General features: G+C 48.5%; 1 protein-coding gene across 1 annotated transcript; it reads left to right on the forward strand.

Moving 5' to 3' along the window:
• The first annotated feature begins 5,248 nt into the window (after positions 1-5,248).
• Positions 5,249-18,976, forward strand: LOC118597758. Its single transcript, XM_036209434.1, has 4 exons — positions 5,249-5,335; positions 6,294-6,356; positions 13,246-13,577; positions 17,868-18,976. The coding sequence occupies exons 1-4, from the start codon at positions 5,249-5,251 to the stop codon at positions 18,217-18,219; spliced, it is 834 nt and encodes a 277-aa protein (XP_036065327.1). The 3' UTR covers positions 18,220-18,976.
• Positions 18,977-24,808: the final 5,832 nt, after the last annotated feature.

A 24,808-nucleotide genomic window follows, 5' to 3' on the forward strand; every position in this document is an offset into this window, starting at 1 on the left:
AGAGGGCGCTAACGAGTCTTCGGACGGGGGAGATTCTTCTCCTGTGCCAGCCCTTGGATCTCTCGGACAGGAAGAAAAATCCCAAGACCCGCCCTCAGACTGGGGTTCAGAAATCGGCTGGAGAACCCAACAGCCTGAAAGGTTCAACATGCAATGATGTGGAGATTATCGGGATGGTGGTGTGGGGGCCGGGGGGGGTGGCATTAGGTATTTTTAACTGTTTAAAAGAGGGCGAGGGGGAGCTGCTCCAAAGAGGAAACCAATCCCCCGTTTCCGGGGCCGGACAGTTCTAAGAGCAGCCGGTTCTAAGAGCAGCCAGTGTGTTACCATGAACAGCAACTGTCTGCCCCAGTTCTAACTAGCCTAGGACGCTGAGCAGCTTCGGCCAGCTGGCTCCTAGCAGTGAACGCAATGGAGTCTCGGACTCCAGCGCCCAAGTTCTCAATTTCTCCCCGGGTGTTCACCCTGCCCAAGCTTGATTCTCATCCAGGAGCGCGAGCAACCAACCCCATTCCCTCCCAAAATTCTCCCGGCATTTGGGCCGCTTTTGATGCTCAGATGGTAGAGCCCTGATTACAAATTTATTCCCGGCCTCTCTGTCCGTCTTTATCTCCGCTATTAGGGACATCTGGGAGTGATTAGTGCCGCGCCTGCGCCGCGCTGCGCTCTCCTATCTCGCCGCAGCGGGGCCCAGAGCCTCGCTGACGTCAGGGCAGACGGCTCGGAGCCATCCCAGCAGAGCTGGGTGTAATCCGCTGCTGCGCAGCCAAGTCCTCCCGGGGCCAGGCAGGCAGCTGGAAAGCTCCATCCGCCTGCGCGAAGAGACCTTCTAAATATATATTTTTAGCCCAGAACACTTTTTTGTTTTCCTTGTTTGGGGTGAGAAGGGGCCAGTTGGCGATGCTTACATGATATCTTCCAACCCTCTCGGTCTGGTGCAGTGCATGCATTCCTCTTAGAAAAGCCTCCGACCATTGGTCCCTACGGATCGGAGACCCTTTGCTACCTACCCCTGAGCCAAGCGCTGCTTCCCTTCACCAACAGAGGCAGTCTGGGAGGTAATGCCAGGGCGAAACAGGGACTCACCTGGCTGCCAGTGGCCCTTACGTAGCCAGGGGACTCTGAAGAAACTTCTTAGCTGTAGCTAGTGCCCCTCCCACAGCACCCGCCTGTGCCGCGGTTCTCAGGACCAAAATGGTGGAAATTTCAGTCTAAGGAAGGGCAGAAGTTGGTTGCTGAGCGTGACTTCTCTTGAGGCTGCCACCTCTGCACCTGCTGTCGGCCAGTGATCTAGGCAGATGCCCAGCTAGCATCTCTTGAGCAAGACACGCGGCTAGCTAGGCTAGCTAGCGCGACAGCTTCGTCTGGGGTTGCGCTGCAGTGTCCAGAGCAGGGGAGTGAGATCTGTGTGTGAATCCTAGACGCTCAAGACCTCTGACCCTGCCGACCTGCTGGCCTACAGACAGGTGCAGTGAGGAGCCCAGTGTCTGAACTCCTCAGGATGGAGCTGCCCATTCTCCAGAGAACTGACAAAATTACAAATCCACCCCGCTGTTTCATCCAGGACTTGCAAAAATTCTGATTGGGCAGGCAGGCCATAGACCTCACTTCAGAGCTTGCAGTCCTTAGAACTCTCCCAGAGAGTTCTAGAACCGGGGCCTGGGGCCACACCAACCACCGTAATGAATCCAGAGTGTTAGGAATGTTTTCCTTGACCCTCAGAAATACTGCCTGGTGTGGGTAAGGATAACATTATCACATATGAGGAAAGGGTAGGCCAAGACCTCCATTATTGAAGTCTACACCCTGCAAGAGAGGCTTAGCCACAGTGTGTATCATCCTACAGCTCTATTTAACTTTAATCAGTAATAGATGCTTTGCTAGAGTGGGATTTACTTCCTCATCCTCTAAACAGGGCTCATGCTCCTGAAACTCAGGCTTCATGCTCAGTCTGAGGCTTACAGTTTAGAGGGAAGGAAGACAGCCTTGGTTTGAGTGGAGCGATACAATGACAAAATCCACTCAAGGAAACCAAGAATACAAAAACTAATTGGGGAACCCAGAATCCCCCCAAAATTCTTCACGATCAGTTGAAGCTGCTCTGTAGAATAAACCCCATGTCTTCATATAATCTAGAATGGAAAGGGGGGAATTTCCTCCCATCAGAGAAAATGGTTTGCCATTTTTACTCTCCTCATGGGGGGGCCTCAGGTGTGTGGTTTGAAGAATTGATCCCTGCTACTGACTGTGCAAAGCATGGTCTTTACGGTGTTGTCTGCGGATTCTTCAGGGTCTGCCTAATGTTGGAACTTGTTTTGTTTTGGTTTTGTTGTTTGTTTATTTGGCTGATTGGTTGGTTGGTTTGGTTTGGTTTTTCGAGACAGAGTTTCTCTGTGTGTAGCTCTGGCTGTCCTAGAACTCGCTCTGTAGACCAGGCTGGCCTCAAATTCACAGAGATCTGCCTGCCTCTGCCTCCCAAGTGCTGGGATCAAAGACGTGCTCCACCAACTCTGGGCCGGATTTCTGAACCAGGTCACTCAAAACCACAAAGATCCACATTATTCTGATCTGCAGTATTTTCTTGCTCCAGGTACAAATTACATGAGGGTGGGATAAAATTAGGTGAGCCACTGGCCAGGGGTTCTCAGTTTATGTCTCCAAGGAGAGAATGTAGATTCATAGGAAAGTGAGCCTTTCAGGGAGCAATCTGGGGTATTTGACAATTTCTGGCCTCCAGCCAATACCTCAGCTGCTTTCTCAAGTAGTTTTTGTTTTTCAAGGTGTGTTTGTGTCTGACAAGATCTTGCCAAGATAGCCCAAAAGAACCCAGAACTCTCTATGTGGACTATGCTGGTCTCAAAACATGGCAATCCTCCTGCCTCTGCCTTCCAAGCACTGGGATTACAGGTATAAGCCAGTATGCTCAACTTCAAATAGTGCCTTTAATGCACAAACCATCAGAAATTACCAGACCCAGCTAACCTAATGCTTCTCTATAACTAAATGGAGTACTTCAAAATATAATTCCATGTTGTAACACCAAGTCATCTTCCAATCATTGGAGACCAAAAACTGAAGAGTCACGGGGACCCGCAGAAACAGATTGTTCCCCTGATGTTTGCTGCTGGACAAGCTAAAAATCGCTTAGAACAAACAGTACACGTAATTAAGGGCAGAGAGTTTTCAACTTTCACTAAGCATATTGCCTAGAGGAAAGATAGTATTCTAAACTAAGATGGCAGGAAATCCCTCCTTTGTGGAAAGATAGGAGCCAATGGACCACTGATGTCTGTGTCTTCTTTTTAAGATGGGTTGTTATTGTTGCTTGGAGCGGGGTGTGTGTGTGTGTGTGTGTGTGTGTGTGTGTGTGTGTGTGTGTGTTGCTTGTGACTTTTGTTTTTTAAAAAAACAAAAACAAAACAAAATCTAAATTTGTAGCTAGTAGTAGTCGGGGAAGAAGAAAAGTTGATGTGGTTTTAATGGGGGGAAAGTGGCGGTCAGACCGCCTGACCATCGCCTTCTCTTGCAAATCTGGTTTTCATATTCCCGCTCAGTAATCACCCAAGGCTATAACTGTCTCTGAAATTATTCATTAAAGTCATTTTCAGGGATTCTCACAGGATGACTCTTACGTTTATGATCTGAGAGCAATGACATCAGCCTCTGTCTTTTTTCCGCTTTTAATTAATGCTCTGGAAAGATGGGGTTGGGGGAGGCTGTGAGCATGGGGAGGGGGCGGGCAGGGTGGAACTCGCAGGCCTCTCTGCTTCAGCGGTCAGCTGAGCGCCGGCGCGCAGACATCCTTTGATTAAGGAGGGTATTTCAGGGAGTGCAGGCTGTGCAGAAGATCACGGCTGTGCCCTGTGGTGCTGTCAGCAGTGACAGATCCCAGATGGGCCCGCTACTGTGTGACAGATTGAGTTTCTCAACAGAAAACTCACCATTCCTCCTAAACGTCTTCAAAAACCTTCTCCGGATACTCCATCCATCCAGGTCGCGTCGTTTGAAATAGAAACAGTCCACCCCCAAAGTTGGTTTTGAGTGCGTGCGTGTATGCTTGGGGTCCCCCCCTCCTTCCTCTTTTCTCTATACTTCCTCTCCTTTGTACATCTTCGACTCGCGAGGGCCACTCATAGCACAGATGAGGTGGGTCCGGGGTCTCCAGTTCACCCGGCTCAGGGTGTCTAGTGGTCGAAGCGGCACTGAGGGGCCCCGAGGCAATCCAGTGAGTCGAGGCTTGGCATCAGCGATTGGGGTGAGGCTGTGGCACGCTAGGGGAAGTCGGGGGGGGGGGGATCCTGTAAGTCACACACTCTGGAATAGAGACGCTGGGGGCAGGGGACCGGGGAGATAAAGAAGAAAACTGAAGGTACTGTGCACGTCCTTGCTCCAGCCGGCCTGTCTTTCTGGGGAGGCGGTGCAGAGTCCAGGATAAGGGAGACTGGGTCTCACCTTTGTGGCCGGAGTCTGCTGAGGATGGGTGAGAGAGTCTGCCGGAGCCAAGTACCCTTTGGAAGAGTGGGAGAGCGTGCTGCGGGAATCCGAGCTGCGGTCTGAGCGGTGAGACTGGACTCCGGCTTTCTCGAGGTGAGAGGGGACGCGCGCGGAAGCCCAAGTTTCCACACAATACTCCCCTAGCATTCCCGGACGCTCTTGGGGTTGGAAATAGTGTTGCAGAAATGCATATTTATTATAAACTGTTCTTTTAAAGTGACTTCAGAAATGCCTTGAACCTTTGCTCTCCGGAAGCAGCAGAGATTCTTCCCTTACCCCCACGCCCACCCCAGTCCTTCTCAGGAAGAGCTGGTCTGGCCAGCTCTGGACTTAGGGACAGTGGCCCAAAAGAGAGGGAAGAAAGGTTGAGAGCTCCAGGATTCCAAGTTCAGCACAGAGCCGTTTCTAGGCCCCACCCATCCCTGCCCCCTAGGTTTTCTTACTAGTGAATCTTGGCGCGTTTTTCAGATGAAACATCTTGAAACTGAGATGAATCTAGAGAGCACATTTTGTTCTGTTTTGCTTAAATAATAAGTGGTGCGCCACAACCTCTTTGGATAAGACAGTCGGAGCATCCCAGAAACCAAAAATACCGGAGACGCCACGCTCAAAGTCCAAGAAACCACCCGCCGCCCCTGCGGGGCAGGGACCCTGTAGGTGAGGAATCGTCACCTTCCTCACCCTGACAACCTGACAGCAAGGCCCAGCAACTGGGTCTTTTCTTTCTTTTAAGCCCAGGACCCAAGTCCGAGCTATGTGGGGAGGCCCCACCCTGCAAGCCACGGGGAGAACGCGGCTCCGCGTGACTCATGTGGCCGGCCACTGTGTCTACTCTTTCGAGGTGACTTTTTGGTCAAATCTAGATGCCACATTTTTAATGCCTTCCAATCTGCTCCTTCTGGAATCTAATTTTTGGAAAGAAAAGAGATGAGCTACTAGACCCTGCTTCCACCACTGACCTGTGATATGCAAGCATTCTCCAGCTTGTGTTGAGAAGTATGGATGTGCATACTTAGGGGGAGCCTATGAACCCAACCCCACCCACCTCCACCGAAGTAACATTCCACCCCCCCCCACTCCCCTCCCCACAGGATTCCAGGGGGTAAAACCGAAAAACTCTTCATATAAAAACAAAACACGCCAAATTTCAAAACTCCCGCTCACCTCCTCTAGAAGAAGGCAACTTTTATTTTCATTGCTCATGATGGATGAAAGCAGTTTATTTTGATTTTGTTTTCTTGTACCCACATGTCTTGTAAAAGGTTCCTGTGCACGGGCCTGCTCTGCCCCCCTTCCCACCCCCCCCCCCGCCACACACACACACACACACACACACACACACACACACACACACACACACACACACACACACCCGACGACCGCGGGGGCCTTGCTTCCAGACTGCAGCCCCCACCACTTGGTTTTAAGTCCTCGCCTGGAGCCGAGGTGTAATTGGGACCCTCCCTAACTCCGATTCTCCCGGGGGTAAGGTTGGCCTGGCCAGACTGAGGCCAGGACCTCCCAAGTGGCGGCCCCGGCTCTCGAGCCTCCAGGTCCGCGCCTCCCATCCTCCCCTCCCTCCCCCCTTTCTTCCTCTGCGGACTTTGCTAGCCTTTTCTCTTAGTTCTGTACTTTGTCCACGCCCCAACTCCGAGAGGGTAAATCTTTTCTCCATTTGAGTTTGCTTTATTTGTGTATCTTTTACCTGTCTAGCATCTTATTGGGACTCTCTGGGTCGCCTTCCCACCGAAACCCGAGGTCCAGAGGAGTAACCCTTTTGATGGAAATCTGGGGCAAAGAACTGCGAGCCTTTAGCCCCCTCCGCTCCTCGGCAGCGGAGTCGGAACCCAGAGCGCTTCTGCGTAACGTCAGCGCGCCCGGGTAATTTACCTTTCCTGCGCGTCTGTCAATATGACTAATTTCCACCCGGGTCAAAAAGCCTTTCTCCGGCAGTCCATCTTGAAGCGCTCTCTTAACGCGGTAGACGGGGGTGGTTGTTTTGTTTCCACCCTAGAAATAAATACTCTTGGGGCGTCCCTGCCAGGGCAGCCCTGAGACGAACAAGGGAATATACACCGTGTCAATTAAAGGCAGTTTGCCTTGAACTACGAACTGTGATTGGGCCTCAGCGACAGCGACCTGCTTGCCTTTTAATACACATTACCTAAGTCGTCCTTGATTCCAATGCTTTCTTTAGAAACAGATTTTCCCCCCAAGGAGGAAGTAATTATTGCTCCAATTCTTCTCCATTGGGTGCAGTTCCCTAATGAAACAGGGCCACATTTCAGGGTATGTTTAAACATAGGATATGATAGCTAATCTGGCCTCGACAATATATCATCCAGGCGATGTTTTACAGTAACTTTTAAACTGCTACTGACCTCTACCTGTGAATCCTGCTGTTGAGTTAACCGCTTTAACGGCAGCCGCCAAGGGATGCTGGTAGTAGCAAAGCCTGACTCTGAGAAAGGTGCTTGAAGAAGTTAACTTGGCTAGGGAGACTGGGAGATTCTCTGGTAGTAGATTCAGGGCTAAAACAACGGAGCTGGGAAGACAAGGCACCCAGCTCTGAGGGCATCTAGTTAGGTCCCTTATACTTTGGAGTATTTTACTTCATTTATCCATGGACCAAGGTACAGCAGGAACTGAAAAATGCTCAACAACACATTTCCTTTCCACCCAAGCTCAGGCAGTGAGAACACAACTAATAAAATTAACATGTTAACAAACTTGATGATGCAAGCAGAGAGAGAGAGAGAGAGAGAGAGAGAAGAGGAGAGGAGAGGAGAGGAGAGGGGGGAAGAGAAGAGAAGAGGAGGAGGGAAAGAGGAGAGAGAGAGAGAGAGAGAGAGAGAGAGAGAGAGAGAGAGAGAGAGAGAGAGAGAGAGAAGCAGACTTGGGGAAATGTGGCACTTCAGTCAAACCCTGGGGAAACCACTTGGGGAGGTGGGTGGCCCACCCTGCACCAGGATGCCACCTATAGCTCAACCCACATACATGCTTCAGCCATCACACCTGTCTCTGGTGAACACACACACACACACACACACACACACACACACACACACACACACACACCTTTCCCTCTCTCATCTGCTGCTGCATTTATGGCCTAATGAAAGTATATCCTTTAGGGAAAAGACTGTCTATAAAACGTGAAATATGGAGAACCCCTTTGGATGGTCCCAACCGCGGGGCCTGGCCTGGTCTTGAATTTTTTTTTTTTTTCTTTAAAGCACAAACACCTTGATTCCTTCTGTTGTTTCCATAATCGCCCTGTTGTTGTTTTTTTTTTCTCAAGTGTGAATTTTTTTTTTTTTCTTACTGACCTCTGTTTATTCCCTGGGGGAGAGGAGAAGATTTCAGCCTGAAGACTTATCTTTATTTGCAGGGAACGCATTCTTTGGGGAAAAGGAATTTTACTGTCTATTCTCTGTCATCTTTGAGAAACCCTGGCGCCACATGTTCCAACAGCTGGGGGAAACCAAGAGCTCTTTCAACTCCGTTTCATTCCCTTCCTACCTCGACTTTTCCCTTCAACTGCTACCTTTTGGGGTCTCAGGCCCATCCTTTCTCCTGGCCACTATAGGAAACCCCTCCCAGCATACTATGGGAATCACATCAACACCTGCTTTGTGGGAAACCATAACCTAACTTTGTGTCTGGGACAGAATCTGTGGATGAACATAAATGGGCACAGCAGAGATCATTCCCGGTTTGCTTTCCCATATACTGTACATTTAAATAAGACAGCTTCTTCCTAAGTCCCTCTCCTTGTGCAGCCTGACCTTTGACACTGGAGCAGTTTAGGTTGTTTACTAGTCTGGAGTATACAACATGAAAAACTTCTAAAGACATAAACATCAGAGTGAGTTGCAGAGCAGCGTCCTTGGACAGGGTGGATTTGTTTATTTGCCCATTCTTGAAGACCACAGCGGTTCTGAATTAAAATATTTGGGCATTCGAGAGCTCTTTAATTACCTGGAAGTAATGAAAGTGAACGATTATCCAACCCCAAACATACACGATTCCTTTGATTTCAGAGTTCACCCTGGGTTTTGATGCTTCTATTCTTTTTTAAAATGTAGGTTTGAGCCAGGCATGGTGTCCAGCCTAGAATCTGAGCACTTGAACCGTGGGTACAAGAGGATCACCACAAGCTGCAAGTCAGGCTGGTCTTCACAGCAGGTTCCAGACCAGCCAGGGCTGGTATAGCAAGACTCTCTTCCACAAAACGAAAGAGAGAGAGAGAGAGAGAGAGAGAGAGAGAGAGAGAGAGAGAGAGAGATTAAAGCATTGTTTTCCTTCCTGAGTAGCAGTAGCAGATGCCTAACTCTTACCCTTTTAGAGTTCTGGCAAAGGAGCGAAGCGTATAGCCCACCCTGAGAGGGTGGCTGTGTGTGGAAGGAATGGTCTCTGAGAGGAAGCCATTTCTAGGCAAGGATCTTCTCCAGGGGGGGGGGGGGGGGGGGGGGGTGGGTGGGGTGGGGGTTCACTTCAAAACATCTGCTAGAAACTATCTTTTCAGTTATATTCTGGCTTTGTCTTTTCCCCGTGAGACTAAAGGCTCTCTCTCACTCTTTCAAATCTACCTTCCTAGTGACTTAGCTGGAGCTGTAACTGGCTTTAAACTGGCTGGTCCCCCTTTTCGGGAGGATGAAAGGAGAGACTCACCTAAAATGCCTTTCTTCTCATAAAAATAGCATTTCCTGGTCAGATTTCCAAGGTAGGATCCATTAAACAAAACAGAAAGCAAACTATATGTTTTTAAATCCTAGATTCTCAGCAGATAGCAACTAATACTTCCTTTCAATATGGGACAGATGCTAAATATAGATATTTAGCATCTGTCTCTTTTTTGTGTATCCTGGTGAGATTTCTCCCTTAGTTTTGTTTGTAAAGATAGGACCCACCTGTAATCTAGACTGGCCTTAAAGTAAATATTACTCCTCTTGTGTCCATCTCCCAGGTGCTGGGATTACAAGTCTGCACCATCTCCCCTCTTGAGATGTATTCCTAATGAAAAGGCACGACATTCTTGTGAGTCAAGAATATCTACTAAACGGCCTGGCAGTGGTAGCACACGCCTTTAATCCCAGCACTCAGGAGGCAGAGCTAGGTGGATCTCTGTGAGTTCGAGGCCAGCCTGGGCTACAGAGTGAGTTCCAGGAAAGACGCAAAGCTACACAGAGAAACCCTATCTTGAAAAACAAAACAAAACAAAAGAATATCTACAAAACAGACAGGCAACAAAGTTTTTCCAGCTATTCCCCCTACTGTTATTCACTGCTTGTCCATCTTCTCTGAGCTTTCTAACACATAGCAAAGTCAAAAGGACTATCATTCCTACGGTTCTAGCATTGCAAGTCACCCCATTATGTCTATTCAGTTGATTGAAACAGGTGGGGATGGGGGAGCCCTTGGAGGCTTTGAAGAGGCTTGGAAGACGACACAAAATACAGTGTAGTCTTGGTAGAAGATATATCCTGATTGCAATTTAAATTTTACAACCCAGGGGATACTCAGAACAAATGATCACTAAGGCTCCACCTTTGACTGTCTTTACTCTGTGAAAGGAAGCAGAGAAGAGAAGCAATTAGAAAGGCAGAAATTATAAAATTCTGTCTAGAGTTGTGGAAGTGGCTTTTTCACGTTTTGGTGCGACCCTCCTTGCAACTCAAATCGATGTCTGTGTGTGTGTGTGTGTGTGTGTGTGTGTGTGTGTGTGTGTGTGTGTTGTTGTTGTTGTTGTTGTTGTTGTTGTTTTGGGTGCTTTGGATTGAGTCTTAGGCCCTGCACAAGCTAAGAATTCCCCTTTCTATCTATCTATCTATCTATCTATCCCTCAAATTGAAAACAGCTAAATTGTTATGCATGAAGTAAGTCATGAATAAATTTTCTCTTATTATAAGAGAGTTTTTACAATGTTCTCATGTGCAGTTCGTTTATGCAGGTTCTAAAGAGATAAGGATTAGTTGATACATATTCGCTATAAAATAATTGAGATAAATTCTGAAATGTAATAACCATGCAGACTTAGATCTCAGGCACTTTGTTATTTACAATCCAACAAATGATGAAAAGTTAGGAATGCTCGCTTGCCAGTGTGCCTGAGGACCTGGGCTTAAACAAATAACACTTTCATCTACATCTTTGTGGTCTTGGGGAAAGTTTAAGGGTCTTACTACTGATCTAACACAGACAGTGGCTTATCCTTACTGCTGTCTATCTGAAAGATACAGACGGAGAAGACACATTTTTTAAGAGAAAAAAAAAAAATGTCCCATGTAGGAAACAAGAGATGAAGTAGTTCTGTTTTCTCGTTTTTCTTTGACTTGACCAGAATTGTAGTTAAGTCGACTCAAGCCCATGCTCATCTGTCCTCATGACGCCATTCTGTACCCTAACCCTAACCCTGTCATGATGTGGGGAGCAGTTTCAGTTCCTGAGAAGATTATAGCCATGGGGGGGGGGGTGCTGCTAAGTATCTACACATTTATTAATAACAAAAAAAAATGTGTCTGTTTTCACTTTGGCCTCTCTCCCAACCCCTGCGTTACAAGACTACTAGGATTAGTAATAACAACCCAGGTTTTTGTTTCCTTCTATGAGTAGGTTTTTGCCTATTTCTCTTCAGGACCCAGGGACAGAGTTTGCCTAAAATGCTAAAAAGCTGGCCCATAAAATGGACTAGTTTTCAGATGGTGTATTGTGTTCCACTGATGCCTTGGTGGGACCAAAGGGCATTTGGTGGTGAAAGGGACCCAAAGCCTTCTGCCCCCTGCAGCCCCGAAGCTGTTCATCAGACCAGAAGCCAAAGGACCATGTCACTCTAATTTAACGTGTGCATATGTTGGCCAGAATCTTGGCCAGTTTTATGAGGTTTTACCGGCAGGGTCAGAGGGTCTGATGCTAGTGTTCTCATGAGGATTAAGGGTTCTAATGAATCATGTGACTTTGAGTAGACCTGCACAAGGGCCGCACTTAGAAGACCTATTTGCCCACCCACCCACCACCCGCAGGCTTTCCACCCTGGAGGTCTCTTTCCATTCCCAGAAGGGGAGACTGATCTTTAAGGACCAACCAAAGGAGAGGGGCCCAGAATTTTAAAATGTCTTCCTCTTCTGCCTCTTGGTACAGACTATTACAAATGTTAGATAGACACATGGGCACATGTGTATGTTTCTGAAAATGTGCACTTGCATGCAGATATAATATGAATACAGAAGAAAATAATGAAATTCACCAGTAGATGTGCACCTGCAGAGTTCATCTGGTCTAGCCACTTCTATGCATACGATATGTTTGAAGATACTTGTGGTACCATGCCAGCAAGTCTCATCAATCAGTAAAAAATGGGAGTGGTGGGTTTCTCTTCCTTCTGTGGGTAGTTATTTCCAGGGATCTCTTGTTTATTAAAGATAAATAAGAGAAAGTCTCAGCAGAAAATATTTTAAAGGGGAGGCATCCTAGAGAGCCAGGTGGGAAGATAGAAATTCTCATCTGGGGGTCGGGAGGTTGAACAGGCCTATCTCCACCATTTCCCCAATGCCTTTATTCTGTTCCAAGACAGCTGTTGGAGGCTGCTGTTTGCACACCACAGATACTTCATGTTGCTTAATATTTTCGTAAGGCAGTCAGGAGAATGGGTTGGTCTCTCCTGGGGAAAGAGATTAGTGGTCCTAAAAAGAAAGCAGTTCTAATTCAAAGGCTCTGATGACAAGTATGGGCTTCCTTTAAAGCCCGGAGTCGCTGAGATGGGGTTGGGACAGTGGGTCCAGAAGATTGCCAGGCTAAGCCAGCTAGGTACTGATCTGTTGGCGCTAGGCTGGAGAGAAGCTGTAGGCCTGTTAGAGGACTACAATGGATTAACAAGAAGTCTCTAAGAGAGGTAAAAAGACCCGGCATAGAGGAGAGCACTGGGGATTGCTTAGGTCTGAACTGAGGCTTCTGAGTTTCTAGGGCACTCCTGGGATGCCTCCATATGCCTGACTGTGCATCTGTATATAAGGAGGAACCACCCGAGTTGCTCTGGTTTTGCACAGATATTTTCCCCCATGGGTAGGGATGGAGACTGTAGGTGTTCTGGCTTTGGAGGGGAGAGGCGCTCAGAATCAACAAGACGGGGGGGGGGGGGGGGGAATTAAAATCAGCCATGGAAATCAAACAGCCTGCATGCACCAGCCTCCCATTATTGGAAAGCCGTGTTCTGACCTCAGTGCTCAGTTTTGAAATGCAAATAAATGGGATCAGATCCCACATTACACTCCGGGGACAGAGTTTTAATGTAAACGTAAAATATGCTTGTAATAATCACTTGTGGGCCCTGAAGCGCACCTAGAATCTCTGTTTAATTATAGGGCATGAGAGGAGTATTACCAGCTAATTAAACCCCATCCTATTTGTAATTCCCCTTCTGCTGCTGCCGACTTTTAAAGGCGAGATTGCTCTTTTTAATATGAAGTTTAAAAACACTAAAGTGAGAAACAGGGTGAAAGGGGGCGGGGCGGGAAGGAAGGAAGAAAGAAAGAAAAGAGCCTCAGGCCCTGGCCCAGAGTCAAATGGGCATCTAGAAGAACTTAGGCCTGGCCTGCAGCGGCGGCGGCTGCGAGAAGCCGCTTCCTCTGAGTTCTGAGGTTTCTACTTCCGCTTTTTTTTTCCCCGGGAGAGGAATTCCACCCGGCTCCAGGGCGGGGGTCCTGCAAGCCCCTGGGGCGGGAAAGGAGCGAAGAGGAAAGGCTGGACTGAGAGTCTGCGCCCGGCCGCCCGGCAGCCGCGGGAAGCCGGAACGGGTACCAGCCTGGGGGGGGATGGAGCGGCGCCGGAGGAAGTGAGCTCACCCGGGAAGGAAGGCTAGCAAGGAGCCGGGGCCGCGCGCCTTCCACGCCCCACGCACGGAGTGGGAAGGCCAGGAAGCTGCAAGCTCCCGACCCGCGGCCTCGGCCCTCCAAGGAGGCCCGTTTGCCCAGGGCCGCAGATGCAGCCGACTCCCTTGGACTTGCACGGTTGGTCCGAGGTGCTCCCTGGGAGCAGGAGTGCCAGGTGTGGCTTTGGTGCTTCCGGCCTGGGGATGGAGGTTGGAGGTCAGCACATCGCCGCCTGTTTTCTGGCCTCCTTGGCCTGGGCATCCGAGCTTTGCTTCTCATTCTCCCTGCGCATCCCCTCACGCCTATCCGCTGCGGGTCCCAGAGCCTCAGTTTGCTCTTAGAACGCCCAGTCGTTTTTGCAAGAGAGAGCCAATTGACTAGCGCGCGGTTCAATAGTGACTGAGTACTTGTAAGATAGAATACTATGCTATGGGGGGTCTGTTTTCAAACTTGGTACCAGGGTTATGCCATCTGTAAGCATCTGTACTCTGGCCTGGCTGCTGCGATGCACTCTGATAAAATCCTGCGCCGTGAAGGCGCTGGACAAACTCTTCTAACTGGTCGAGGAACAGAGTGCTGGGCTGGTGCCTATCTCTCAGGGAGGAATTCACTTCCTCGCTTCCACAACTGAATTTGGAGTAGTTGCCTCCAGAGAGCGCGTTTGTGTCTGGAAAGAGGCAGGGATACGGAGGTTGAGGTTAATTCCACTCCGCACCAGGGGAATCCAGCCTGGAGCTTATTTCTGTGCTTTTCCATGCGTGGGTGGGGAGGAAAAGTGGTGTGCCTTTAACCTCCCCTCCCTCCACAAACTCGGAAAAAGTCGCACCTCTCAAAGGGTGTTGAGAAAGTGGAAGATCTGGCCCCCTCTATTGCCTGAGACAGAGTCTGCCAAGGCCCAAGGTGGGAAAGTCAGAAGCCCCTCTCTGTATATTGGAGAAAGAGGTATTATTGTCAGAATGTGAGCTAGCCTTTGTCTACAGGGCACAGCCTGGGCAGCCAGGTTTGGGTACTCTAGATCTGGGGTTGATTTGAGATATTTCCATCAGTCTAGGGTCTTGGCATTCAGCTCTCACCCCCACCTCTTGGGGAAGCCCCCACATGCTTTCTGGCCCTTGCTGGTTTGACAGGTTGTAACTTAGTAAGATGGGTCAAATATTGTTTTTAAATTTTATACCTGCATAGCCTAATACGGAATTGAGGAGCAGAGGAAGCAGGGCTTTACCCTCAGCTGTCAGCTGGGTCCCCATCTGCCACTAGAGTGCTCTTAGCGTGCACCTTTCCTCTCCTCTCTTTTCACACCCACCCCCCTCCATTTGCCTTCCTGTTCATAACTCCTGGAGCTCCACAAAGGGGCTTAGGGATTCTGGGTCTTCCAGGCCAGCCAGAGGGGCCTTGCTGCCTGCTTGGAAACTCTCCATTTTCCCACAGTATTTCACATTCATATTACTTTTCACACCCTGTTAGGCAGTAATGGCACTCAACCTGCTAAATACTTCCATGCACCAAGCCAGGCCTCCCACAGCACTCCAGACATGAGGATTGTTCTTGCAGCCTTGCAGCCTTGAAGATTGTTGCCTTCCTCTCTCCTCTTCAGCTTGACCACCCTACCCAGCTTAGTAACAAGACTTGGTGCTGGGCACACAGATCTAGTGAGTCTTTTCAAGGGGGTTGTTAGGGTCAGACAAAGGAAGAAAAGGCTTGTGGACAGGTGTGGCTTCTCGTAATAGCTAACATTAGATTGGTGATTTTAAAAAAAATAACAGCACTTAATGGCATGAGCAAAAGCCTGAATTCTCCCCCCCACCCAGGCAATAAACAAAAAAACAGGGCCATGCTCAGAGAATGGAACTAACAGTGTGTGGTCATTCTTTTCCTTTGTGGGCACTAGATCCAGTGAGTAACATTTGGGCACTAAGAGTGCAGAATGCAATGTTCCCAACCCCTTATTCTGGTCTCCATCAGCTATAGCCATGAGGGCTGCCCTATAAATTCAGGGGAGTGAGGAACAGGGATGATTAGATCCTCTATGGTAGTGGCATTCTGAGAGCCCACCTGTGGTGGACTGGGCCCAGAATGGAACATTACACATCTCTGTACCTGCTCTCACCTACACAGGCCTGATTCTGCTTCTTGGTAAGTCTAGTGGCCACTGGGCTTCAGTGCAAAAAGCTCAGGGAAGTTAATGATCCTCCTCGGTAGCCCCTCCACAACCCCACCTCAGTTCTTCCATCTGGAGGAGCAATAAAATGTGCCCACCCCCTACCTCCAGGACATAGAGGAAAGGAAGTAACTTTTAATGAGTGCCTATTAAGTGCCAAACATTTTACAGAATCACGTTGTTCTAGCTTCACAAGCTACAAGGAGGACATTTCCAAATCCCTTATGCCTGAAAGGAGACTGTGGTATAAAAGGACAGCCCTCGCTAGAGGCTGTGCCTTCCAGTGAACTCCCAGCTTCCTAGGACAGGGTGGCTTTGAGAGCCCTGTAGGCTGGGCTGGCTCTCCTGAGCACGTGCAGAGGAACTTGAAAAGACTTCCATGAGTCTTCTGCACACTCCTAGAGTGTGGCTTAAGTGGTGGGACATGCTCTCCTAAGGCCTTGAAGATTTGTGAAGCAGTTTAAACTCTGGTCCCCACATATGCTCTGAAACACTCACGGCAGAGTCCTTTACTCATACCTCTCACCAACCAAAGCAACTCAGAGAGACTTTCCCCCCCTCTCTACTTCGATAGGGTTTGAGAAGGTATAAACTCAAATTCATTGGACTTGAGTTCCTGCTCCTTGCATTTAAATGGAGCCCAAAGCTCCCTCTTCAGCTGGGGGCAGGAACATCTCAAAACCTGGGGAGGCCTATAAGAACTCGGTTCTCATGTGCAAATGCAACCTGGACATTTCTTCACTTCTCAGGGCCAGGAGTTTGCTCAGTAAGCAGAAGGGATTGCCTCCCTCTAAACCCAGAGAGGACAGAGTGCTCGGTGTGGGCTTCTAGAAGCCAAGCCCTGGGAGTTACACTTCCCATATGTAGTAATCTGCATGTTTACCTGCCAGCTTCCATCCAGTAGTAGCTTCAAGGTGTTGCAGACATCTTTCTTATCTGAAGGTGGTATCTCTGGAGGTAATGCTGGTTCTGGGTTTGAGGAGAGGGGTGATAGAACATAAAAAACTAGGAAGCAAAGCAAGTCTATAGGCTTTCAGTCAGAGGTGATATAACATAGGAATTTCTTTATATTTTCCTTTCTCTATTCTTTCTCATACAATGCATCCCGAATGTAGTTTCCCCTCCCCTCACTCCTTCCAGCCCCCCCCCCCCACAACCTCCCCTCTCCTACAGATCCACTCCTCCTCCATTTCCTTTTAGGAAGGAACAGGCCTCCCAGGGATATCAGTGAACACAGCATAACAAGATACAAGAAGACTGGGCAACCCAGTATAGAGAAAAGGGTCCCAAGAGCAGGCAAAAGAGTCAGAGACACCCCTGCTCCCACTGTTAGGAGCCTCACAAATCACCAAGCCAACAACCATAACAGGTTTTCAGAGGACCTAGTGCAGATCCTTGCAGGCTCAGTGACTACTGTTTCAACCTCAACGAGCCCCCATGAGCCCTGTTTAATTGATTCTGTGGGCAATGTTCTCCTGGTGGGTGACATAGGAATTTTTCAAAGGAAATCACTCCCTCTTATTTTCATTGCTACAAAGACACAGTCTCTGCACAGATCTTCTCCATTCTGTAGCCATCCACAGCCACTTTTTGGCTTTGTGAAACAAGGTCTCATGTAGGTCAAGTTGGTTATGTGGTCAAGATGACTAGTGAATCTCCTACTTCCAAAGCCCATGTTGGGAGGGGTGGTTTACATCACTCCTGTTCTTCACTTTCCTGGTGCTGATGTTGTGGAAGATGCCCAGACAAAAGAAGGCAGAGGAAGAGAGGAAATACAACTGGGGGACTGGAGGATTGGAGAGAGGAACCTTACTCCACAGTCTTCTCTTTAGGCTGGACACCAACAGTCCGAGAAGCCATACCCATCCAGGTTGAGCCACCACTTTCCCATTGTGTAAAAAAGATGTGTGTGTGTGTGTGTGTGTGTGTGTGTGTGTGTGTGTGTGTAGGTGGTGCATTTCTTACATTCTTGACTAATTTAAAGACTCTGGGCCCTAATTACTCCTATAGCACTAAGCCAAACCTGGAGGAGGCTTCTAAATGAGTGGTTGTTTAATGGGACTTTTTAATCACACAAGGCTATATTAATTCATTTTATAGTTGCCATGGTGAGAAGAGAGAATATGGTGATTTATTGTCCTCAATTCACAGATATTGCTACTCTGACTCAACGGTGACAGTTAAGGCTAGCTGGCAGACAGGTGGGGACATAGTTCAGGACGTTACAGTCTGCTGTGGAAGGTTCTGCTGCTAGCTGGCGGTAGGCACCGCTGAGGCGGAAGACCCAAGGCCTGTGAGATTGGAATTACTTGCTAATTTAAATTAAACTCCGTCTTCCCTCCTCTCAGATTGGCTTCCCACGGAGACTCCAACTGTCTGGAACCCCAAACCCAAGACCACCAAGAGGGAAATGCAAAGGAGAACAAGAAACCATGGAGAGAGGGAGCGGCCTCGGGAAAGAAAAGAATTAATTGCCCACCGCTTTTGAAGGGCGTGCGGAATTTTGCCCCTGAGTTCCCACGACGCATTCTGACTTTTCTCGATGTGCTTCCTAGAACCCATTTTCCTTGTTTTGGGGTTTTGTTTGTTTGTTTTTGGTTTTGTTTTCTTTGCCTGGGAACCGCGCGCTTGCATACTCCTGCGAGCCGTACCCGTTGGCGGTGGAAGGGGAAATCAGCAGCCGGCAGGAGACTTGGGTGAGGAAAGAAAACCCTGGCGGCGCCGGGGGGCCAGTCTAAGGCACTCCCCTCGCGGCTACCGCAGGAGCAGGCTGAGCCGCCGCCCGCCGGAGGCTGAGCCCTGGGCTGCTGGCCACGGGGTTGATCTGGGCCAGAGTGATCGCACTGCATTTATTAACGACCGGAGAGATTTCTTAAGCCAAATCCCCAAAGAGAGGGATCCAAATGAGTAAAACAGTTGCAGCTCCGGCTCTGGCCAAAGCTGCGAGTCGGAGAATCCCGCCCGTCGTGGACGGCGTTGCCTGCTTCTCGGGCATCTGCCGCTTGTAGGACGACGTGATGCTTGTTTAGGTGGGCTCCTCCGCGCCCTGGGGCCTGCGGTCAAGTGCCGCTGAAAGGTAATTATTGGAACTATTAGACTATGCTACAACTGGCTGTGGAAATTGGAAGACACTTCCGGTGTACTTCAGAAAACATCTCCGCTCTTCTCTCCCGCCGCAGATTTAGCCTAAGTCTCTCCTGTACTGATAATGACACCGCCCTAAAAGCCATCAGCTGAGTGGACAGATTCGCCCTTCCTGTAGAACTGAAAACCTCTGTAAGAGTCGCTCGTCGGGCTGAATGGCAATCGGTGGATGCGATCAGGGGTTGCACACTTTGGTTTCTGGGCTGACTTGTGGCCCTCCTCGTCTTTGCATTTACAAAACCGGAGCATTAAAGTGCCGCCTGCGGACCGCGGGCTATCCTCACCACTGCTTGGTTTCTTCAAGTTTTCAGGGTAAACCCCGCCTGTCCGGTTAGGCTGTGGTCTGCCAGACCTCCCCCAGTTCCCCTTGCCTTCCCCACCCCTGCGACCCTGACTAGGAACTGTAGTCCTTTCCTGGGATCTCACTAGCGTGTTCTCAAACATGCCTCCAAATACATTTTCCCAACCTTGTTGAGCAAGGTTTTCATCTTTGAAGAAGTCCACGTTCTGCTCCTCAACCCCAGGCCGGTCCCTGGAAGTTAGGCGCACAGGTTTCTCTTCCCGGCGGGTCTTCCAGGTTAGTCGCAAATGTATGACTAGGGAATCTGAGATTGAGAGAGATCTGGAGTTGAGTTGAGAACAGGAAACAAGTGGTAGCGACCCCTCGGGAGCCCAGGGCTGCACCCAGAAACACAGGCCAGGTATCAGCACCTAAATCAGAGTTCAGCCTCCCCTCCCCCAGCCTTCGCTGAGTGGGGAAGAGTTCAAAGCCACAGGTATTGCGCCCTTTTGATGCTTCATAAGGAGTACTTCTTTGAACCCCAGGCCTCCTTTTTATTTATTTATATTTCTCTTGGTAAGGAAAGTAAGCATCTTGTTTATATTTCCATAGTGGTCAGGCCATAATTACGCATGATTCCAGCGACGTGACTGCTGCAGCCGGAAGGCGCCGGCCTCAGAAGACGCCTGGAACTTCACATAGATTTTTTTTTTTTTTTCTTTTTTAAAGTGTAGACCGTTTGCGGAGGGTCAAGAACTGACAGGCTGATGGTTGAAAAGACGACAGCAAGGATTCCCCATTTTGAAAAAAACAAACAACAAACAAACAAACAAAAACCGCCTTTGTGATACCTGCAGAAGACACCCAAGAAGGCAGCCCATCCATGAGCTTGCCCCTGCCTCTGCGATGGTCTCGGCCTTAAGGACAGCTCCCTAGGTCCACATCTGGCCAGTACCACCATTCAACCAGGGCCCAGTAAAATCTCCTGAACATGTGAGACAGGAAGAGAATGAAGGAGGGAACCAGGCAACGGAACATCTTTCTGGTCACGTGAACTTTATTGCAGATCAGGAAGTTATTCTAACGACTGCCAAAAATCTTCTGACTCTGCTGCTTCAAATGCTGACTGTTTCTCACACCTCACCACCCGCCATGGAGTCTGCTGACTTGGGGATAGTCAGATTTCCTATTCTCTTTCCATCTTCTACCCCCACCTGGCTGGTTGCATTTGGAGATGATTTTCCTTTCTTCAGTTCACCAGACCATGTGGCTCCCATGCTTACCTGGGCTGGTGGTTTCCCCATCCGCTCTCCATGAGGGGAATTCCAAATCTCCTCCTGCAAAGGGAAAGCCAGGTTGAGGAAAGGTCAAAAAAAAAAAAAAAAAAAAAAAAAAAGGAAGCCAAGCTGGAGGTCCAGGCATGCAGTATTGTATTCTCTGTGTGCCTTTGATTCATTCCAGGAAAAAAAAAAAAAAGTATCAGAGAAAAAAAGCATTGGAATGGGTGCTCTCCCACCCTCCCACTAACTCACTAATTCCCAGGCCTGAGCCAGGCTCACATACTGGAAAACCTGACCTTGCTTCCCTACAAGGCCTGTCAAAGATCTGAGTACACAGTAGGCTACCACAGTGATCCTAGTTGACAAATTGAAGTTCCGAGGAGAAGGAACAATTATTGTTATTATGGAGGGAACAGGCGCAAAAGTTCACGAGTGCTCATCAATTTTTGTGCAGTTCATTTCATGGTTGCATAAGAGATTGAAACTATCTCAGGAGGACCCTCTTCCACCTTCCAGATGCCTCCCCAAACAGCTGAATAACCAGTTCCTCCTGAGTAATCCACACCTAGGTATGGAGGGACCCGCTCTGACTGACTGGTTTAACTGGCCCAACATTACTGTTACCCCTGTGCACATTTCCTGACCCCTTAGAGGTCAGAGTGAGCAGGGCAGGTGAGCATAATCCAAACGTCTAGGGATGGGACTTCTCCGGAGGCCTGTGTATATAGGAAGATCATCCATCTTGGACCCAGTGAATTGACTCTGTGTAAAGACAGTCCAAGATAGGCCCCAGCGAGGAAGCGAGCAGCTACAGGAAGGCTGATGGAATGTGATTAAAGGATGTTCTGGTGTCACCCACTGGGACAGTATTGTGCCACCATGGTTACCAAGCCCTCTGAGATCAAAGTCCTTCACTATGTGCAGATACTCCAACCACAACTCTGAGGCTACGCAGGGTGGTGCACACAGCCCGGAAGTGCTTGCTGAGACCCGGAAGCACCTGGAGCTGGCTGCCCTCCTTCCTAGGAGACCTGCCTGCAGCTCCGGCCCACCCTCTTCTGGAATCTACACTGGCTGATCGAGGGAAGGGAAATGGCAACCACAAGCGGAGTTAGTCTTTGGTTTTAGTTAAGCTGCCGTTCTGCCCTGCAGTGGGATAGAAGGATGCCGCTGGAAAGAAAAATTTATAATAGGAGCCCGATGACTGAAAAACTCACCTTCCGTTATAGAGTAGATGTACTAGAGATTTTCGGGTGGGATTCATAATTCTACACATAATAAAACGCCCCCTATACTCCCGCCCTCTGCGTCCCTCTCTGCGGGAGGCCCCCAGGGATCCCGGATGGGCGTGAGACTTAGGCGTGCAGAAACTGGGGTGCATTCCGCAGCTGGCCGCTGAGGAGCCGGGCTCGCGGGGTGACTGGCGGTCCTTGTGACCTGCTGCCGTGCCGTTGTGAGAAAAATGTTTCAGATCCAACCTGGGCTGCTTTCTGTAGCACAGGAAACATCTGGGAAGTTTTCTCCGGGCGTTTGGGAAAGTACTTACTTCCGAACTTGGCTCTAAGGTGTTCTAGGACCCAGACAAACCCGGGTTTGAAGGCAGGGGTTGGTAGCCCTGCAAGCTGGGTGCAAACTGGGGGGCTAGCTGACGGCAGGCACTTGGGTGAAGGACGAATTAAACACTTAGTCCCACGTCTGCGCCTTCTGGCCTCATTGTTTTAACGTCTGTACTACTTAGCCACAGTTTGAGAAAGAATAATGCTTTTACATTCACAAAAACTTCAAAGACCTGGGCTTGCTCAATATGGAGCACACATGGTAGTCTCCGAAGGCCTTGTCTGCCAAAACATGTTTCTCAGTATTTTTGTCTTTTCTTTCGATCTCCCACCCCCCACTTTTTTTCCTCCCCAGATGGGAGGGAACTGTGGGCTCAGGTTACCTGGGGTGGGGGGTGCCTTTACAGGAGCAGTTAGAGCTATGCTTAAGCAGTCCAGGAAAAAATCTCAACTAGGAAGGGACTGCTCTCAGGATAAGGTGGAGAGGCTGGAACCTGATCAAGACCCAGAAGGGACTATGGCAGAGTAGGAGCATTATCAGATTTATAGATGCTACCAAGTGGTGCCCTTTTCCTGAAGATTCACGTTTTCCTGTTGGCAACCAGTGTCTAAACTTAAGGTCAAGATACACTGGCTATGTTTCTCTATAGAGCACATGGCTCTCAATGTAGAAAGTCTTTCCAATTTGTCAAATGCATATTGAAGTAACCAAATGAAGGCAACAATCTGTCAATCCACTTTTTAAAATTTTTGTCTAAGCAATAACAGTTCAAAACCTCTTTTTACTACTATTATCTGGACAACTACCCCAATCTTCTTCCTTCCTTTCCTTCCTTTCCTTCCTTTCTTTTTAAACTATCCAGCAGAGAGAAGCGGATAGCTGACTAACAGGTTCAGGTAAATTGCTTCAGGAACTGGGTCCAGGAAAACCCCAGAACAGTAAGATTCAATAAACTGATCTACTTCAACTTTTGACTTTTCTTGCAGAAGCTGAGACCCAAGACTGCAATTATTTGCTGAGAGCACAAAGCTAGGATGGAGCTGGAAACTCCTCCTTCCCAGGCTGACTGCGTGCATGCGCATGCGTGCCTCACCATCCCTCAGCAGCCTAGTGGGAGTCAGATAGTCAGATAGCGTCCTCTCCTTTAGCCCCTTCCATTAAATGAACTCCTTTCAGCACCTCTGAAAAACGATCTCAGGATATTATCCTTCAGCGAATTTACATGCAGAGTTAGTATTAAAGGCAGGGGTGAGTTCTTAGGACTCCCATTTAAAAGAAGATTCAGGCTGTCGCCAGAACATGCAGCTTTTTCTAACACAATATTGATGGTGGCGGGGGAAGGAAGCACAGCACACATGGAGCTGATTAACCGTGAATCTTATCAAATCTTCCAGCTCTCTAGTGGCATAAAAGATATACACAGGGCCAGTGGGCGAATTATCCTGCCAGTAGTTAGACCTGGATTTGTCATTGACCTGCTGTGTTCCGTGGCCAGCCACTTTCTTCAGGTTCCTGTTTCTCTAGATACATGTATACATGTATTATATATGCATATAAGATATATACACATGTACATATAAATATTAATTTTTAATCTAGGTGAGCTCTTTGGCCCATAAACCTGAATTCTCTTCTCATTTTCTCTGGTATTCTATTTATCAGCACTCCATAAACCGTATACTTATGCCTGGTGGAATTTAGAACTTATTCTTACGTGAAGAAGCAAGAACGTGGAACCTGGGAGGAGGTTAGAGGAGCCTCAGCCCCTTCATCCTGCAGATAAGAAATGGGGCCCAAAGAGGCGTCCTCAGGTCACCCAGCTGGGAAGCTCAGGTTGACTTCCTACAGTCACATTCTTTCCAGAAATTTATGACAGAATTGGGGCCTCCTGGTCTCTGCAGTAGGCTTTATGTCAGCACAGGTCACATCTTTGGCTACCTCCACCTGCCACTCCAATGATCTGCAGGCCTTACATGGCTTTCTAGTTCAGGTTATAAATAATAGGGACAGAGTGTAATGGTTTTCGATTCAGGAGCATGAACTCAAAACAGAGCTCAGTGATAGTACCAGTATACCTTAGCTCGGAATTCTTTAGTTTTGAGACAGTGTCTCTCGCTGTATAGACCAGCCTGGACTGGAACTTACAGACACCCACCTCCCTCTGCTCCCTGCGTACTGGGATTTAAAATATGTGTGCTACCATGCCCAACTAGAATAGTATTTCTTTAAATGTCCTAGTTCTGCTGTATAAAACCATTCAAGACCTTAGAACACAGTTATGGGTTCTCTAGCAAGAAGTGCAGCATCAAATCTTTTATTTATTTATTTATTTATTTATTTATTTATTTATTTATTTATTTAAAGACTGAAGTCCAAGGCAAGAAAGATAAATATCTCTGGTCAAACCAGATTAAGGAAGGAAATTAAGGAAAGCAACATTCATAATAGTATTTGATTGACTTTTCTCAACACACAACAGACACCCAAATTACAGTATGGGGGCAAAGGGAGGTGCTAACAAGGGTGATTCTGCACAAGGATCAGGTCATATAAAGATAAGGTTGCTTGCACTAGGGGAATACCGTCTCCTGTGAGAGCATGGCTAAGGGAACTGTCTTCCCACTCCCTCTTTCCTACCCACCTTGCCCTGGTTGACCTTGACTAAGCAGGATTGATGCCGCTGGGCTGAAATCCAAACTGTTTCAGAGGATGTGTAGAGGACGAGCTAGCTACTCTGCTCTTCCTTTAGGCAGGAGACATGGACAACTTGGAGGCTGAAGGGACCCCAAGCAGGACCAGGTTTTAGAGAACCTCTTCATCAGAGACCATAAGTGGAATAAGAAAGAATGAGCTGTCCAGCCCCAACAGCCACTGCCAGATGTTGTCCCCATAGTGGCAGATGTTAAAAGTCCAGCTACCATGAGGGCAGACTGGCCACTCTCACTGGCCGCAGAAGTGGTGAAAGGATGTGGGCAAAACCCAGGATCTGTCACTCAGCTTTGCTTGGTTTCTTTTGGCTCCGTATTCA

Source organism: Onychomys torridus, chromosome 17 (genome assembly GCF_903995425.1).
Source record: "Onychomys torridus chromosome 17, mOncTor1.1, whole genome shotgun sequence".
Taxonomy (NCBI): domain Eukaryota; kingdom Metazoa; phylum Chordata; class Mammalia; order Rodentia; family Cricetidae; genus Onychomys; species Onychomys torridus.